Below are 16,619 nucleotides of genomic sequence, written 5' to 3'. Positions count from 1 at the left end.
AGTGTTCATGTCCTTTGCCCACTTCTTAATGGGGTTGTTTTTATCTTGTATGTTTAAGTTCCTTGTAGACTCTGGATATTGGATTTTGTCAGATGGATAGATTGTGAAAATTTTCTTAAAGGTTGTCTGTTTACTCTGATAGTTTTTTGCTCTGCAGAAGCTCTTTAGTTTAATTAGATCCCATTTGTCATTTTTTGCTTTTGTTGCGATTGCTTTTGGCATTTTCATTATGAAATCTTTGCCTATGTGTGAATGGTATCAGCTAGACTTTCTTCTAGGGTTTTTATAGTTGTGAGTTTTACATTAAAGTCTTTAATCCATCTTGACTGAATGTTTGTATACGGAAGGGAGCCAGTTCTCTCAGCACCATTTATTAAATAGGGAATCCCTGACCCATTGCTTGTTTTGTCAGATTTGTCGAAGATGGTTGTAGGTGTGCAGTCTTATTTCTCAGTTCTCTATTCTGTTACATTGGTCTATGTGCCAGTACCATGCTGTTTTGGTTAGTGTAGCCTTGAAGTATAGTTTGAAGTCACGTGGGCATGACGCCTCTAGTTTTGTTCTTTTTCCTTAGGATTGTCTTGGTTATATGGGCCTTTTGGCTCCATATGAATTTTAAAAGTTTTTTTCTAATTCTGTGAAGAATTTTGTGAATAGTTTTTTGTTCTTCTTGAGACAGCGTCTCACTCTGTCACCCAGGCTGGAGTGCAGTGGCATGATCTTGGCTCCCTGCAACCTCTGCCTCCCGGGTCCAAGTGATTCTCCTGCCTCAGCCTCCTTACAGGCATGCACCACCACACCTAGCTAATTTTTGTATTTTTAGAGATGGGGTTTTACCATAGTGGTCAGGCTGGTCTCGACCTCCTGATCTGCCTGCTTCAGCCTCCCAAAGTGCTGGGATAACAGGTGTGAATGGTAGTTTAATGGGAATAGCATTAAATCTGTTAATTACATTGGGAAGTATGGCCATTTTCATGATACTGATTCTTCCTATGAGCATGGAATGCTTTTCCATCTGTTTGTGTCCTCTTTTATTTCCTTAAGCAGTGGTTTGTAGTTCTCCTTAGTTGTATTCCTAGGTATTTTATTCTCTTCTTTGTAGCGGTTGTGACTTAGAGTTTATTCGTGATTTGGGTCTTTGCTTTTTGTATAGGAATGCTAGCAATTTTTGCCCATTAATTTTGTAGCCTGACATGATTCTAGCTATAGAATCATGTCATCGTTGGAGTTGTTTAATAAGTGTGCTGAAGAAGCAGCTATGAGAGTGGATAGTTGAGTGGGAAGAGGATGGTTCTGGGGTGCTGTGCTACCCACGTGCCCCTCTTATGTAACTGTCTCTGACTCGACTTTCTAGAGTCAAGGGTGGCACTGGCCTATGGAACAGCAAGGGCTTTGACCAATGGGATGGGTACTAGCTGTAGCACACTGGGACCTGTGGTTACCAGTGCCTGGAGTTCATGTTTTGTGAGGGGAATACAGCACCTGGGGTGGGGATGCCAGGCCTGTGTTACACTTACTTCTGCCATGCTACCCAGATGGAGGCACGGTAGTGATAAGGCTCTCCATGAGGCTGACCTCATGGTGACATGAGGATGTGCTTTGTCATAGAGTCCATTCCTCGTGATCACGAGGCCTGCTGTCAGGTTCCTGTTGGGTGTGACGTGACCCTCAGCGTCCCTGGACCTCCTGCTTCCTAATGCCACATGAGACCCTTGTCAGCTAGTCATATCAGTTTCTTGGTGCTGCCTCAGGGACTGTAGTTTTTGAGAGGAAGGGGTGGCGTTTTGAAGCCTAGACCTAGGGTGGAAGGATGGGTCTACCCCATAAATCCTGTCACTAAACTGCAATGCCTCTAGGACAAAAGCCCTGGTTCCTTCCTCTGTGTCCAGGCCCTGGGGACACAGAGGAGACACTTACTTAGAAGTGCTGTGCTGGGTGGACTCTGGCTGTGAATTCTAAGTTTCCTCTCATCTGTGTTCCCAGGAGCAGGAGAAGGAGGCCCGGAGCAGGGCGGCCTACATCTCTGCACTCCCCACATCTCCACATTGGGGGAGGGGCTTTGATGAAGACAAGGATGAAGATGAAGGCTCTCCGGGGGGTTGCAATCCTGCAGGTGGCAATGGTGGTGACTTCCACAGACTAGTCTTCTGATGTGAACCTGCTGCCAGCCTGTTCCTGCCACCCGTTCCCTCCAGGAGCAAGGTGGGGTCTGAGAGGGAGGCAGGCCCACTCCTGTAGTAGGTCCTACCAAGAGTAAGCATGGTACAGGGATCTCATGGGATGTTACTCCTCAGCCTGAAGGGTAAACAGAGGGTCTCAGCTATGGAAATGAGACTTAAGACCCTTAAAGATTTTGCACCCAAGTGTCCTGGTTAACTTGAAGCACCTGAGCTGGGCACACGTGGGTCTTTGCCTCCCCAGCAGGCCCTCCATGCTGGACTATCTGACATCAAGCAGCATTATCCTTCCGACTGCTCTATAACATAAAGCACAGCAGGACCCAAGCCTTGCACCAAGAAGGGGGTGTGTCACCTCCCCTGGCTGTTTTCTTGTATGGGGGTGCCTACACTGTCTATATAAGATCAGGTGGTGAAAAAGCAGGGCCCAGGATTACAGACAGAACCTGTCCCCCATACCAAGCACCCATGCATGGTGGGGGGGCTAGCTACTCACCGTGGGAGGCTTTTGCCCCCACATTCCCTCCACCTGCCTCAGTGCCTGAGATGCCACCACTTGCATCCCCCTTCTGGTTAAGGTAAAGGTAAGAGTCCTTACTTAACTGCAAAGGGTCTGTGTTCCTCATGAAGTGTGGGGTCTTCTCCTCATCTGGCCTTTGCAGCTACAAGAACAGCCGCCTGAGGGTTGGGTAAAGTGCCCTGACACTTCTGTAGTCCCTGCTAATGGGAGAGAAGATACACATGTTCTTAAATAAAACTACATTCTCTGAAGCTCAGCAAGAGGTGGTTCTTCCCGGGTCTCAGTGGCTGTGATGGCCATTGTACCCTGGGTTTTCTCACTAGGTCTGGGCAGGCTGACCAGTGGTGAGGTGAGGATACAGGCTGCGTTACGCCTGTAGAGAAGACTCACCTGGGAGGCAGCTCCCAAGCCTGCACCTCTAGCTCCTTCCCCAGGGACTGCCCGCTGTGCTGGAGGAGGGGAGTTTGGGCCCAATGTCACACCTAAGTGACCTGTGAAAGAAGTTAGTTAGTCTACAGATGGGTTCTGGGCGTGTCTACTAAGAAGGAAGGAGGCGATTCTGAAGTATAGAGCATTCATTCTTATCCCCAGCCAAGAAAAATACCCAATTATTTCCTAATAAAGTGAAAATGGAGCAGACTCGAGTGAGAACAAGTTCCAGCACCAAGCCCCTCCAGACAAGACGGACACAGCAGCTGGTTCTGGGGTGCATTTCTAGTGGACTTTATTGTCCTGCTCCAACACCACAGTCGAAAGGGACCTGCAAGCTCCAGGCCTGTACCATGTGTCACCACAGCAAAAACATGACCCACTTGAACACACTCCTGCCCCACCCACCCACAGGATAAATATGTTACAAACAGAATAAATTAATAACTTAAGTGATTAGGCACCAACAGTGATTTGAAAATTAAATGTCAATTTTAAATGGTGACAAGACAAGAACTCAATACTGGGCTTCCACTAGCCCATTTCTCTTCCTGACAAATAGTGACAATTCTGCACGAAATAATTCTACATTTCAAGACACAAGTAGCCAACAAATACACAACACATGCCACCAGAAATCACACGAGTCTGGATCTCTGGGGGACCCCCTCAGCAGGTAGCTCCTCATGGTCCCAGGCCCTAAAGAGCAGGGTGAGTCCCAGAAAGACAACCCCCAAGGAAGGGCTTTAGACCTCCTGAGGCCAGCCTGGCTTCCCCTGAATTTTACAGACAAAGGCCAAGATGGGGAAGAAAGAGCTCTGGAAATGGGGGGGGGGTGCTGGGCCAAGATGGCCCCGTGGTAAAAGGGGCCAGAGGGGAGATGAGCTGAGCCTATGCTCCAGTAACTTCAGAATGGTTGTGCTTTAGTCCTAGGAATGGGGCATATTTTAATGGTTTCCAATGTAGAAGTGACCAAACTCAAGCTAGGAGGGGACTAGGAACTGCCCACCCCTGGCCATCCAGATCCTCCAGAAGTTACAGAACAGGGAGTCTCCCCTTCAAGCAGCTGAGCAGCAGCTGTGGATGGGACCTGAGTGCATCTAATCCAACCTCCCATTCCAAAGACACACAGATCAAGGACCTAAGGAAACACCATCTCCTTATTTCTCATTGTTCTCACTCGACTTAACCTTTCTGAAGTGGGTAAAGGCAGCTCCTTGGAGAGCCTCAGGCAGGACAAGTCCTCCTGTGAAGCAGTGCTGGGTGGTAAGGTATCCCCCTACTGGGGTCTCAATCCTCACCAGGCCCCCAGGAGAAGTGGACTATGAGCCATGGATAGGCCAAAGGAGTCAACTGAGATGACTCCTTTGTCAGGGGAGGTAGTAGGTGGAGGGTGGGGACATGCCAAACATGGCTTGTAGTCTGGGGCTTGTGAGCCAGAGCTTTGCTTTAAAAAGGTCAGCTTTACCTTTCATCCTTCCATCTCTGCCTCTACACTTCCACCCAAGGGATTTCGGTAGTTACCAGAGTCAGGAGTTGAAAGGAGGCCTCCTGGGAGATTCGATTTGAACACCTCAGTCGCTCTCTGAAGACTCCAGCCAGGTCCACTCACATCATGGCACACTCAGAACATGCTCACATTTTATGGGAGACTGCTGGGCTGTCAACTGAGGGCATCAATAGTCTGGGCCCACTTGTGGCTGCTGTGGGTACAGGGAAGGCACCAGTTAAAAGCTCTGTCATATGGGGCCCCTTGTAGAGGCCTTAAAGGCACACATTCAGGGCCGGGCACAGTAAACCAGCACCCTGCCAAATCTGCCCAGTGTAGCCACTGCCACTGCTACCATTTCACCTGATGGAACACTGAGGCATGGCCCCGGCACTTCTGAGTGGCTGGACCCATACGCCCAAAGGCCTCGTGTTCCCAAGACACAAGGCTTTCCAAGCCCCTCTGTCCTCCTTCCTCCACTAGACCCAAACCCTGCTCTCCTCCTCTGTAAGAACCCGACTCATCCCCTTCTCAGAACTACTTCAGGCACCCCCTTTTCCTAGAATCCACCTTCCCTGATTGTGACCCCACTCCTGCCTCTGGCCCCAACCTCCCTAAGCTTGTCTTCCTCTGTACTCCATCAGCATTTTAAGTCTCTGTATAATGGCCGTCACCACTTCATGTCCTCCTCCTTTTTCTCACTGATTGTGACTATCTCCAGTTCAGGGATACAGTCTGATTGATTCTTGTGTCCTTGGTGTCTAAGCACAGAGACTGGACACAGCAACCATTAATAAATGCTCCTTGAGTTGATCTGAACTAATGCTAAGAGAAGAGGTCCAACTCTTGAGGAAGTAACTTCTTCCAGGATGGAACGTGGAGAACGGCTAGGCCATCGGCCTAGAGGACGGATGAGCTGAGCTGAGAAAACATTGGGCCGGCATCAGGCAAGACTCGTTCCTGCCCTGCAACCTGGCATATGCCACAGCCCATGGGCACAAACCGTCAGCCATGCCACATGTGGTCCTCTAGGCATCATTCTGCCCTGCTTTCTCCTTGTCCTGCCTGACCTGCTATCCCTCCATCCTGGGAACAGTCCTCATGTCGTATCACCATGCACAAGTCACTCCTTCACTTTTTGCTCCACTCTAAACCCCCACACATTGCCTTGGCCACTCCCCAACTTCCAGGCCCTTTGGATGTATTTCCCCACTTGCTACATGGCCTTCACCCCCGCTTCACATCCCTCTGCTACCTCTGAGCCCAACTTCCACTGTGCTGCTCACCGCATAGAAACTCACTGCCCCACTCCACTGCAGAGTCCCCTGCACTGCCCTGTGCCTCTGCCCAGCCTGTGCTTGTCACAGGGTTCCCCTCAGTCTCTGAATCAACCCCATCCACGCCACACTCCCTCCCACATTCCCCACCCCTTCACCATGCATTCCTGCCCCATATGCTTGGTTGCCCAGCTTTGTCCAAGCCTTCCCCTGTGCAGTGCTCTCAAGGTGGGGTTGGTGGGGGCCTCTGAGGGGGCTGGGGAAGAGGACTTCCCCTGGGCCTAGAGTGGCCTGTATAGGTCCAAAGTTCTGGGGGCCCTGACCCCCCAGTGTCCTCATCCTCTCCACCACCTAGCTCCAATCCCTGCTTCTTGCTGTTCTGGGTTGGCCATCACCAGTTTTCCCTTCCTTTTGCCCTTCATCCTCTGCCTCTGCACCCCACAGCAGCTCTCCTGCCATGGCCTCAGCCTGAAAGTGGGATGTCCCTGCAGATGTGAGCTTTCCCTCTGCATCCCTCAAGACCACCGCTGGCCCTCCTTTTCCAACATCTCATCTTTTAGTGGCTTTGCTTCTCTCCTGCCAAGAAAAACAGGAATGAAAAAGTCCATTATCCACTTTGGTCTGCTGGTCCTTGACTCCCTGGGTTGGTGAGACCTGTCTTCTGGGACTGAGGAGAGGTAGCCCAGGGGCCGGAGGGAAGATAGCTGAGGGTTGTAACTGAACATGAGGTGTGGAATCTGGCTCAGAGCCCCAGCCCTTCCCTCTAAACGGCTGGTAATCACATCTAAAGGACAGGAAGAGGCTGAAGGATGCTTTTTGGCAACAGCTCCTAACTAAGGTGGGTGGAGGCATGGCCATTAATGATAAAAAATCACAGGTGGGCCCCGAGTGGGCAGAGGACGTGCCTTGATCAGGCCCTCACCTCCCTGGGGAAGGGTTCAGGGTCCCTGATGTCAAGTGCTTTGAAGGCTGAGACTGGCAGAGTAGAGAGGAGGTGGGTGGGAGGGACAATGGGAGAGGGGACAGGGGAAAGGAGATAGGAAGGGCTGGCTCTGCAGTGGCCTTCTGGTCACAGCTTGGCGCCCTTGGAGGGCTCCGAGGACTGCCGCACGTCTGTCCACTCCTGCATGGTGTTCTGAAGGGCTTGGGTCTTCTCCTTGTCCACCTGAACATAGTCCACCTTCTCATCAGAAGTGACAGATGAAGTAGATGGCTGAGGGGACAGAGTGGGAGACAAAGAGTAGCTGTGAGTTAACAGTTAGGTGGGGAGGAAGAAGACAGATTCAAGATCTTCCCGAGCTGTCTGAAGGAGAGAAGTGCATGGCCTCTGCCTGCCAAGGACCAGCCTCAGGAGCCTAGCTTCTCTTTTTGATGTGGGCTTTAAAGCTCAGACTCCAGACTCCTTCCTGCAGGATACAGCAGCTCCTGCCAGCCCTTCTTACTTCCCAGCTCCTGGGAGGACCCAGGCCCTTTCTTGGGTCCAGGCCTTCATTTCTGCCTCCACCCATCTCCATCTGGTTACTCATCCAGGGAAAGGAATTTGCTGGGTGCAAATAAGCATCAGCCACAGGACTTTACGTGCTGCCCTCACCACCACCCTGTGAGGGGGAACCACGCTGAGGCAGAGCTCTGCACCCTGCAGAGTCCCCTGCACTGCTTAGGCTAAGGGTGCCTCCTGGGGAGGCTTTCCCAGGCCTGGAAGTCCTTTCTGAAGGCTGATGTATATACAGCAGGGCTCTGGGACCCACCCAAGAGCCCAGGATGAGAAGGCAGTATCCTCATTCCTGGATCTCTTGCTGATTCACTTTGTAACCTTAGGCCAATTGGATCTCTGTGCACTCATCTGCCCATCTCAACAACAAGGGGGTTGGGCTGACTAATGAAGTTCTTTGAGGGTACTGTGCTCTGAGAGCAGGAATGGGAGTCTTTAGACCTAGATGAAAGCTTTATGACTAAAGATGTGTCATAAAAGCTGGGTACTGGAGCGGGAGGGCGGCTGAGTGCTGCTGTTCGGTGTTGAAGGCGCCCTGGCCTCCATGATCTCTGCCCCCAGGTGCCTGAGAGCTCTCGCTGCCCCCTGCCCCCCACCTCCACTCCAGGTACCTTGCGGTGGGGGCTTGGGGAGCTCGGCTGGAAGTCCAGGGCCAGATAATCAACACTGCCAGTGCTCTTCTTAGGGGCAGGACTGTTGGTGCCACTGGGAACAGGAGATGCAGACACTGGGTTTTGCTGTCATGAGGAGGAAAAACTGTGAGTGAGGGTAGAAAACAGACTTACCCATACCCAGAAAAACACCTCTGGGAGTAAGAATACTGGTTCCCTGAGCCCTATTCTGACTCATGCACAATGGTAGGGACTTTTCATGTTCTCATTTTAATCCTCACTACAATCCTATAATGTAGGTATGATTACTGTTGATATTATTTAAAACAAAGATGAAACTGTGGTTCACTTTACTTTCAGAGGAGTGATGTTGCCTGTGTTTGCACAGCTGCTGAGTGATGCAAATCAGGTCTGTTTTCTGACTCCCAAACCTGTGCTAAGCCCTGGACCATGGTGCCTTCTTTATAGCACATCAGGCCAAGTCTCACAAACAGTGGCTCTCCTGAGACACCCAGCCTTTGCTTGCTGGCCCTTAAGAAGGGAGCACATTTCCTTTATGCACTTGGAAGTTTTCTTCGGTTGTATCAAATTGGCTCCTCTGAAACTCCCACCTGTGCCCTAGAGTGGGGTAGTCACCCCAAAGCAGCCTGCTCCCCTGCCTAGCTTCTCCAAGATCTGAACAGAGTTGCTTCACCTCCAGGCTGCACAAAGCCCCCATTCCTTTAGCACTTCTTCAGATGAAATGCTCTAGGATCCTGTCCATCCAGTCTCCTGCTCCAGCAGAGCACCACCCTCCTCTAGGACTTTCCTGAAGCCTTATTCTAACGAGAAGGTGATACTCCTGTGTCTGTTTGTTGGCTGCTTTATTAGTTTGTTAATTCATTCTTTCAATAGCTATGAAGTGACTACTAGGTGCTGGACAGTTATGCCCTTAATGGAAATCTCGGGAAAGAAATATCCTACTCTGCCTGTGTTGATACCTCTATTACAGCCTCACCACGGGGAGTTAGGTGCATGTATGTCTCTCACTGCTGAGTAGATACCTCCAGCACTGCCTTTCCACAGGCACAGATCATGCCACCCATTCACTGTCATGAGAGAGGCTGGCCCCTCTGCTCTCGAAGATCATGACTTTGTTGGGACAGGGCTCATGTCTACCTTACATCTGATAACGACTCCTACTACTTCATAAACAGGTGCTCAAGAAGGATTTGTAGCAGGAGACTAAATCATGAATAATACAAGGAGTCCTTGGGCTGAGGTGAGTTAGCCAAGCTGAGAAGTGGGGAACTGAGTGGTGAGTCCTAAGGGACCTTGATAGGAGTCATTCCAGCAAAGCCTGAAGGACTCACCATAGACACATAGTTCTCTTCGCTGTCTCCTGAGTCTGTGCTGGTGATACTCTGGGTGGAGATGGGGCGGCAGTACTGCGAGGAGCTGGAGTTAAAGGTGTGGCTGTTGTGGGAAGGAGATGAAGAGTCAACACTGGGGAAGCCGCATGGCTACTGCCATGTTTCTAGCTTCCAGCTGGGCCCTGACCCTCACACACCCAGACCTCAGCCACTAGAGCTGCACACTCCGTCAGATTAAGATCTGATACAGCACAGGTATAATTACTCTCTTTTGTAGCTGAGGAAACCAAGCCACAAGAGATCAAGAGACAAGATCAGCTAATGATAGCCTTAGCATCAGAATTCAGGTGTCCTGGCCCACAGGCCAGCTATCATTTCACTCCTCTTCCCTAACTGCCCGACTGCAAGCTCCCACCCCCACACATAGGCACTCACTTGGCCCTAGACCAAGACTTGGTGATAGGTGACTTGAAGGGGAGCTCATCGATGACGGTGTTGTTTCTCAGGTCAAGTGGTGTTGGCTTTGCTGGAGCAGGAAAAGAAAGTCTGGTAATCAGCCGGTAATAATAATGCTACACATACGCACCTTAAATATAACACAAGAGGATGTTTATAAAGGCCTGCACAGTCATTCCAGTTTCTCACAAGGAAACTGACACTCAGCGAGGTTATATAATTTTTGCCCATATTGATGGGCCTTGAAGTCATGTCTTCAGATTCCAAATTATATACTCTTTCTGTTTGTATCTATAGTAATATATTTTCAGAATCAAAAATGGGGACACAGGGTTTTACAACAGATTTTTCTCTCGATTTATGACTTCATTTAAAAATAAGAGACCGTACATATATATGTGTATGCGTGTGTGCGTGCGTGTGTGTGTGTGTGTGTGTGTGTGTGTGTGTTTCTTTTGAGACAGGGTCTCGCTCTGTTGCCCAGGCTGGAGCGCAGTTGGGCAATCTCAGCTCACTGCAACCTCTGCCTCCTGGGTTCAAGTGATCCTCCTGTCTCAGCCTCCCTAGTAGCTGGGACTGCAGGCACCTGTCACCATGCTCGGCTAATTTTAATATTTTTAGTAAAGACAGAGTTTCACTATGTTGGCCAGGCTGGTCTTGAACTCCTGACCTCAGCTGATGCACTCACCTCAGACTCCCAAAGTGCTGCGGTTACAGGCATGAGTCATGGCATCCAGCCATGAGACCAAATTTGAAGTGGGGATGGTCACCATGACTACTCCCTGCTGCTCCTGGCCAGGTCTGTGCAAGCCACAGTGGAGGAAGGCGGATGCCACGAGGGCCCGAGGGCTTCAGTTCTACATGCTAAGATTTGAATTCCCTGTTGGCCAGACCCACAGGGGGCTATCTCCACCCAGTTATCCTATTCCTCCCTTTGAATCCTTGCCACTGATCCAAGGCCAGGAGAGTGAGACAGTAGCAGACTGAGAACTTGCCGAGTCTACATGCAGGGGGCACAAAGATGACTTCACTGAACACCGGCTGTGTACCAGAGTACTATCCTAGATGCTCTCCTTCACAACAAACCTGGGAGGTAGGAATTACCATCTGCATTTCACAGATAAGAAAACCGAGACTCAGAATTTACATGATTTGCCCAAAATCACAAATGCGAACTCCAGGATCCACATGACCCCTCAGCATATGGAAAGGGTCCCTAGCTATTGTCCAGATATGGGACAGGGGAAAGAATGGACTTACCTTTCCGGTCAGGTTTGAGGTTGCGGTTGACAGGGGGTGGCTGGATCTCACTTCCTCTGCTGGGGCCTCGATGCATAGAAAGGGTTGTTGATGGGTAGCCAAGCGGGTCAAAGTGATGGGCCCCTGGGCTCATTGGGATGTAGACACTACTCTGGGAATTATCACCTGCTCGTTCCATGGCCAACAGGGTGGAAGAACCTGGGTTCATGGGCACGTAGTTGTCTTCGGAATTGGTGCTGTCCGATCGGCTCACAATCATTTTCCCTGGCTAGGGAGAGGAATAGTGAAAGAAATAATACAGCTGTTACTAGCAAGAAGAAACAGGAACAGGGTAAGACTTTGTAAACTAGGCAAGACAAGTCATGACTGGGTTATGTATACTTTGAAGCTGTAAGGGAGACCTTGGGAAGATCAAATAAGAAAGCGGAGTAGTGGGAGGCTGAGGCAGGTGGATCATTTGAGGTGAGGAGGTCAAGACCAGCCTGGCCAACATGGTGAAACCCCCTCTCTACTAAAAATACAAAGTATTAGCTGGGCATGGTGGCATATGCTTGTAGTCCCAGCTACTCAGGAGGCTGAGGCATGAGAGTTGCTCGAAGCTGGGAGGCTGCATTTGTAGTGAGCCAAGATCACGCCACTATACTCCAGCCTGGGTGACAGGGCGAGACTCTGTTTCAAAAAATAAAAAATAAAAAGAAAGAAAGCAGAATGGGAGACAGGAATATATGAGGGCTGTGGGTCCCTTCAAGCCTTCATGATCCCTTGGCATCCACCAATAATTTTTTATAAATCTAGAGTATAAAATATTCTTGGTGACTAGGTCCACTTGGCTTTCTGGATGGCTGACCAATGCTGAGGGTAGCATAGTCCATGGACTGTAGGTTTGGTTCAGGACCTGCCCTCCACACCTCAAGTCCAGTCTCACCATTGGCAGGTCAGCATCTCAGGCCCTGGATCAGAACAAGGAGTATATTAGGAGTCCTGGCCCTGGAAGATGAGGTCTGGGGCCAGTTATATTTCCCCAGTTCAGTTTTCTAAGTACCTGGGGCTCACTCCAGGCACCTAGGGGACCACCAAGCTATAGTCAGAGCTGCTACGGAGTTATGTAATACAGCAACCCTGGCAATAGCCCTTCTCTAACTCCTGCTCTATCTGCCCCGACATACAACTAAGCTGCTTCTGCCTTGGTTACCTGATTTCACTGTCTTTCCAGTAGGCTTGAAGCCAGGCCCTGGTCTCCTTGCCAGACATCTTGGAGAACTGTGGTTAGCATCTTCCAGCAGGCAGCCTGGGATCCTGCACTCAAGCCATAATTCTGCCCGCTTAGCCTGACTGTGAGTACCACCCTTGCCTGGAGTCTGACAGCGCAGCCTCCCTCCTGTATGTGAAGTCTCATGGCTAAGGTTGCTTCCTTAGAAGATCCCCTACTGTGTAGCCTGGGTCTGTTGCATTCCAGACCCTCTCCTTACCTACAGGGTTGGTGAACCTTGTAATCCAGTCTACCTTAGCACATACATTTCTTTCAGACTAGAATACTTATATCTTACTTGTCCAAAGACTCAATGCAGGGTTATGAACTGAGACAAGAACTTGGGCAGGGTCCTAAGACGGAGATGCCATCCCTATTTTGAGGTTGTGCTTTTAGTTCCATAAGGTGTGACCTTTTACCTACCCAGCCCAGCCTGAGGACCCCTGGTTAACCCATACTCACCAGGAACGAACTGACTCCATCACTCATGGATTCAGTAGACTGGCCTGCACTCTCTCCACCACGCTGGGGGTACTCGTAGGTCTCACACGAAGAAGCTGACAGAGGAAGGAGGATACATATTTACTCATGATTGATTCATGTGTTGGCACTTCCCCATACCCTCAACTAGTGTGGTTCAAGGTCTTATTGATACTCTAGAAGATATTACTCTTGACCCCAAATGATAAGGAATTTCTTTGAACACATCACTCCTCAGTTCAAAAATTCCTCCTGGGCTTCTAGATGTAGCTCCAATGTTAGCATCTGCAGAAAAGCCCTCCTTGACTGCTCTACCCTCATCTATGCACCTCTCCTTTGACTCCTATAGCACTCACCACCTGTCCCACTCACCCCAGCCATCACCTCTTTGAATACCACAGTAACAATACTTGTCCTAATTTATACACATTGGTTTTATTTTCACAACGAGATGTAAGCTCTGAAGGGCAGGAACATGTTTTATGTATGTCTTCATCATCTCAGTTCCAAAGCACAGTGTGACTGCTCAAATTGTTGGTGGAGGCCGGGCGCGGTGGCTCAAGCCTGTAATCCCAGCACTTTGGGAGGCCGAGGCGGGTGGATCACGAGGTCAAGAGATCGAGGCCATCCTGGTCAACATGGTGAAACCCCGTCTCTACTAAAAATACAAAAAATTAGCTGAGCATGGTGGTGCGTGCCTGTAATCCCAGCTACTCAGGAGGCTGAGGCAGGAGAATTGCCTGAACCCAGGAGGCGGAGGTTGTGGTGAGCCGAGATCGCGCCATTGCACTCCAACCTGGGTAACATGAGTGAAACTCCGTCTCAAAAAAAAAAAAAAAAATTGTTGATGGTTTGAAAGACAGTAAAGAGGTCTAAACCAGGAGCCAGGACTCTAGGGTCTGAGTCTCATCTCCGGCACCAATGACTCTGCAACTCCGTTTAAGTCTCTTAACTGTCATGGGCCTCATGTGAAATGGAGGAAAGGAGGCTTTGTCCCACCAACCTCTCTGCCTGGCTTAAACAACAGGATGGACCAAAAAAAAAAAAAATTACAAGCAAGATGCAAAATGAAAAGAATATTGTTCTATTTTTTCAACACACAGAGGAGGTTATATGCAGAGTTGGAATACTCTCAGTGGAAAACAAGTAACAATAGAATTTAGGTACTTCAAATAGAAGTTTCACCTTCAACCAGAGACTCAAATGTGACTTAGAAAACATTCTGATCTCATTTTAACAGTCTGTTAGTCCACATAGGTTTCATTCCAGTTTGGACTGATCTTCTAAATTTATTTTTTAAATCTCTGGTTTGATTAATGAATACAATAAAATGATTTGGACTTCTAAACCCATAATATGTTATACTGTGGTCAATCAAGAATGTCCTATTCTCCATTAGTAGAATATTAACATCTCCGGGGCCAGCTCTGTTATATACCTGAAACTAACAGCCTCCAGTGCTGGAGGACCAACTGGTAAGGGATCTGGGTAAAAGATACCTACGTTTGTGAATATCAGTGACCTAGGTGGTTCATAAGTCCCCCTCGGCCATGGATGACTAAGGACTAGCAAAGTATTGAGAACCCTGTGCTACCTCCTTCTCCCTCTGAGTCTCAGCTAGGGCTTATACTGACCTCGGTGAAGTCGGCTGTTGTCCATTGCAGGGAGGGTATTGCGTCTGGGGATGGTGGCAGCAACAGATCTGCTATTTTCACTGATTGGAGGTCTCTGCTGAGGGCTGCCCCATCGAGGTGTTTCTGCCTGACTTGGCTTGGGGGGCCGGGGTGGGGGAGCTATGGCTGAGTCCCCAGGAGTGGCCACTGTCATGGCATTGTGGTTCTTGTCCAGAGTGAATGTCCTAGGGATCTGGTAGGCTGAGAGAGGGGTAGCCGGAACATCCATATTGTCTACCAGGAGGTCCCCAAACTCCCGGCACAGGGTGTTGCTGGGCGTCTTGAAGGTGTACACATCCTCATTATCTGTCTCGGAGCCTGTGAGGCTGCCCTTGGTGTGGCCATGGGAGGCCAGGCTGCGGGGGAGGTCATAGGTACTGTCTCTGAATTCTGTATTGTGCCGGCTTGGCTTGGGAAGGCTATAGAAGCCATGGACTTGACCACTGACCCCGTTAACACAGTGTCCATTGCCTTGGGCAAGTTTTTGTACGGCTGTGTCACTCCTCATGAGAAAAGAGGCCCTGGTGCCCTGAGAGAAGCTGGCACTCCTAAAAGAGAAAGAAGGGAAGGGGCAGGAGAGTGAGACAAGCCAAATACTGCCCCCCAAGGAGACAGGCTGGGATGTTCAAAGCCCCATGCAGCTAATTGATGTGGACAAAACACAGGACGAGGAGTCAGGCCAACCTGACGTTTATCTGTGACTTGCCAATTACTAAGCTGTGTGACCTTGACCAAGGCATTTTCTCTTTCTAAACTTCGGTATAGGCATCTATAAAATGGTGACTAAGAGCATATTTTGAAGGTTGTTTAGATATTAGACTCCAATATATGTAGTATATAGATGTTTAATCAATGTTAGGCTTCATCCATCCCCCACCTCCAAATGGCGGTTATAAGCAGGGGTTATAAACCCCCTCCCCAACCAGGTATCAATAAGCCAGTTGTACTGCCTATATGTTCATTGTTTTAAGTACCACAGCATATGCACATTCAAATACAAATGTTGTGAAATAGTGGAAAGAACCTTTAAGGTGATGTCAGGAAACAGCAAACAAGTCATTTTATCTCTCTGAGTCTGTTCTGCCACTGTAAAACTAGCTCATGGGTATTGATGTTGTAAGTTAAAAAGAACTATTCAGGTCAGCTGCAGTGGCTTATGTCTGTAATCTCAGCACTATGGGAGGCTGAGGCAGGAGGTTCACTTGAGGCCAGGAGTTCAGGACCAGCCTGGGAACATAATAAGACTCCATCACTACAAAAAAAATAATTAGCTGGGTGTGGTGCTGCACATCTGTAGTCCTAGCTACTGGGGGGTGGGGGGCTAAGGCAGGAGGATTGCTTGAGCCCAGAAGTTCAAAGTTAGAGTAAGCTATAATCGCACCACTACACTCCAGTCTAGAAAACAGTGAGACCCTGTCTCAAAAAGACAACCCTCCCATACAAACAAACAACAAACTATTCACACGTAAGCTATAGATTTATTTTCTACCATAACTTACTGAGAGGCATTTAGAGGGGAAATACCTCTTTCTGGAGATCTAGAAATCTATAGGAAGAATGGTTTCCTGTTTGGGAACTATATTCAGGATAGGAAAAGTTTTGATTAGTACATTTTAAAATTTAGGCTTTGGGCAATAAGACAAGCAGTAAAAAGAGAAGAGAAGCAAGAGAGGAGACTTGTGTTAGGTTCTTGTTCTGCCACCAATATGTGCTGTGAGTGTCACCAAGCCTCCTCACTCAGGTGTGACCTAGTATGTTGCAATAATTTGTAAGGGCCCATCTGGTTCTGATGCTCTACAAGACCTTGGCTTCACAAGAGCAATTTTCAAACTGGATTCTATGTTCTCTGTAGGTGCTTTGGGAAACTGGAAGGTGAAGTTCTGAGTAAGCAGGGATTCAGGTCTGCTTCTTCAGCTTTGATCTTATGATTCTTCATAGGGTTTCACTGAGGGGAAAAAAAGAATCAATCCTTTGTAGCAGTGATTCTCAGCCTTTCGAAGGCCATAGGAGTTTTAAAGGCTCTGGTCAAAAGCTCTTGGAGTGTCTCATCAGAAAACGCAAATCTCATATACGTATAAATTTGTGGGGGCTGTAATACATAGCCCTCTGAGGCCAATCTCTAGACCTTTTGCCTTAGAGAAGCTCTCTCAGCTC

The 16,619-nt window shown here is 49.0% G+C and overlaps 2 protein-coding genes across 3 annotated transcripts in view; one reads left to right on the top strand and one right to left on the bottom strand.

Moving 5' to 3' along the window:
• USP35 (ubiquitin specific peptidase 35) overlaps positions 1–2,951 on the top strand; it is a 33,205-nt gene extending 30,254 nt beyond the window's left edge. The window contains exon 11 of the mRNA XM_032295901.1: positions 1,984–2,951. Within this exon, the coding sequence (XP_032151792.1) occupies positions 1,984–2,151 (168 nt within the window). The 3' untranslated portion in view covers positions 2,152–2,951. The remainder of the gene's footprint in view (positions 1–1,983) is intronic.
• Positions 2,952–3,396: 445 nt separating this feature from the next.
• Positions 3,397–16,619, bottom strand: part of GAB2 (GRB2 associated binding protein 2) — a 213,465-nt gene continuing 200,242 nt past the window's right edge. For both annotated transcript variants that reach the window (XM_032295903.1, XM_032295904.1), the window contains exons 4-10: positions 14,427–15,013; positions 12,775–12,869; positions 11,064–11,331; positions 9,783–9,873; positions 9,348–9,450; positions 7,996–8,121; positions 3,397–7,105 (exon numbers count right to left, since the gene is read on the bottom strand). In XM_032295903.1, coding sequence (XP_032151794.1) covers positions 6,962–7,105; positions 7,996–8,121; positions 9,348–9,450; positions 9,783–9,873; positions 11,064–11,331; positions 12,775–12,869; positions 14,427–15,013 — 1,414 coding nt within the window. In that variant the 3' untranslated portion in view covers positions 3,397–6,961. The remainder of the gene's footprint in view (positions 7,106–7,995; positions 8,122–9,347; positions 9,451–9,782; positions 9,874–11,063; positions 11,332–12,774; positions 12,870–14,426; positions 15,014–16,619) is intronic.

Source organism: Sapajus apella, unplaced genomic scaffold, assembly GCF_009761245.1.
Source record: "Sapajus apella isolate SASKATOON/1434 unplaced genomic scaffold, GSC_monkey_1.0 scaffold34, whole genome shotgun sequence".
Lineage (NCBI taxonomy): Eukaryota > Metazoa > Chordata > Mammalia > Primates > Cebidae > Sapajus > Sapajus apella.
The sequence above is the reverse complement of the archived record's forward strand: the minus strand, read 5'-3'. Positions and strand labels throughout refer to the sequence as shown.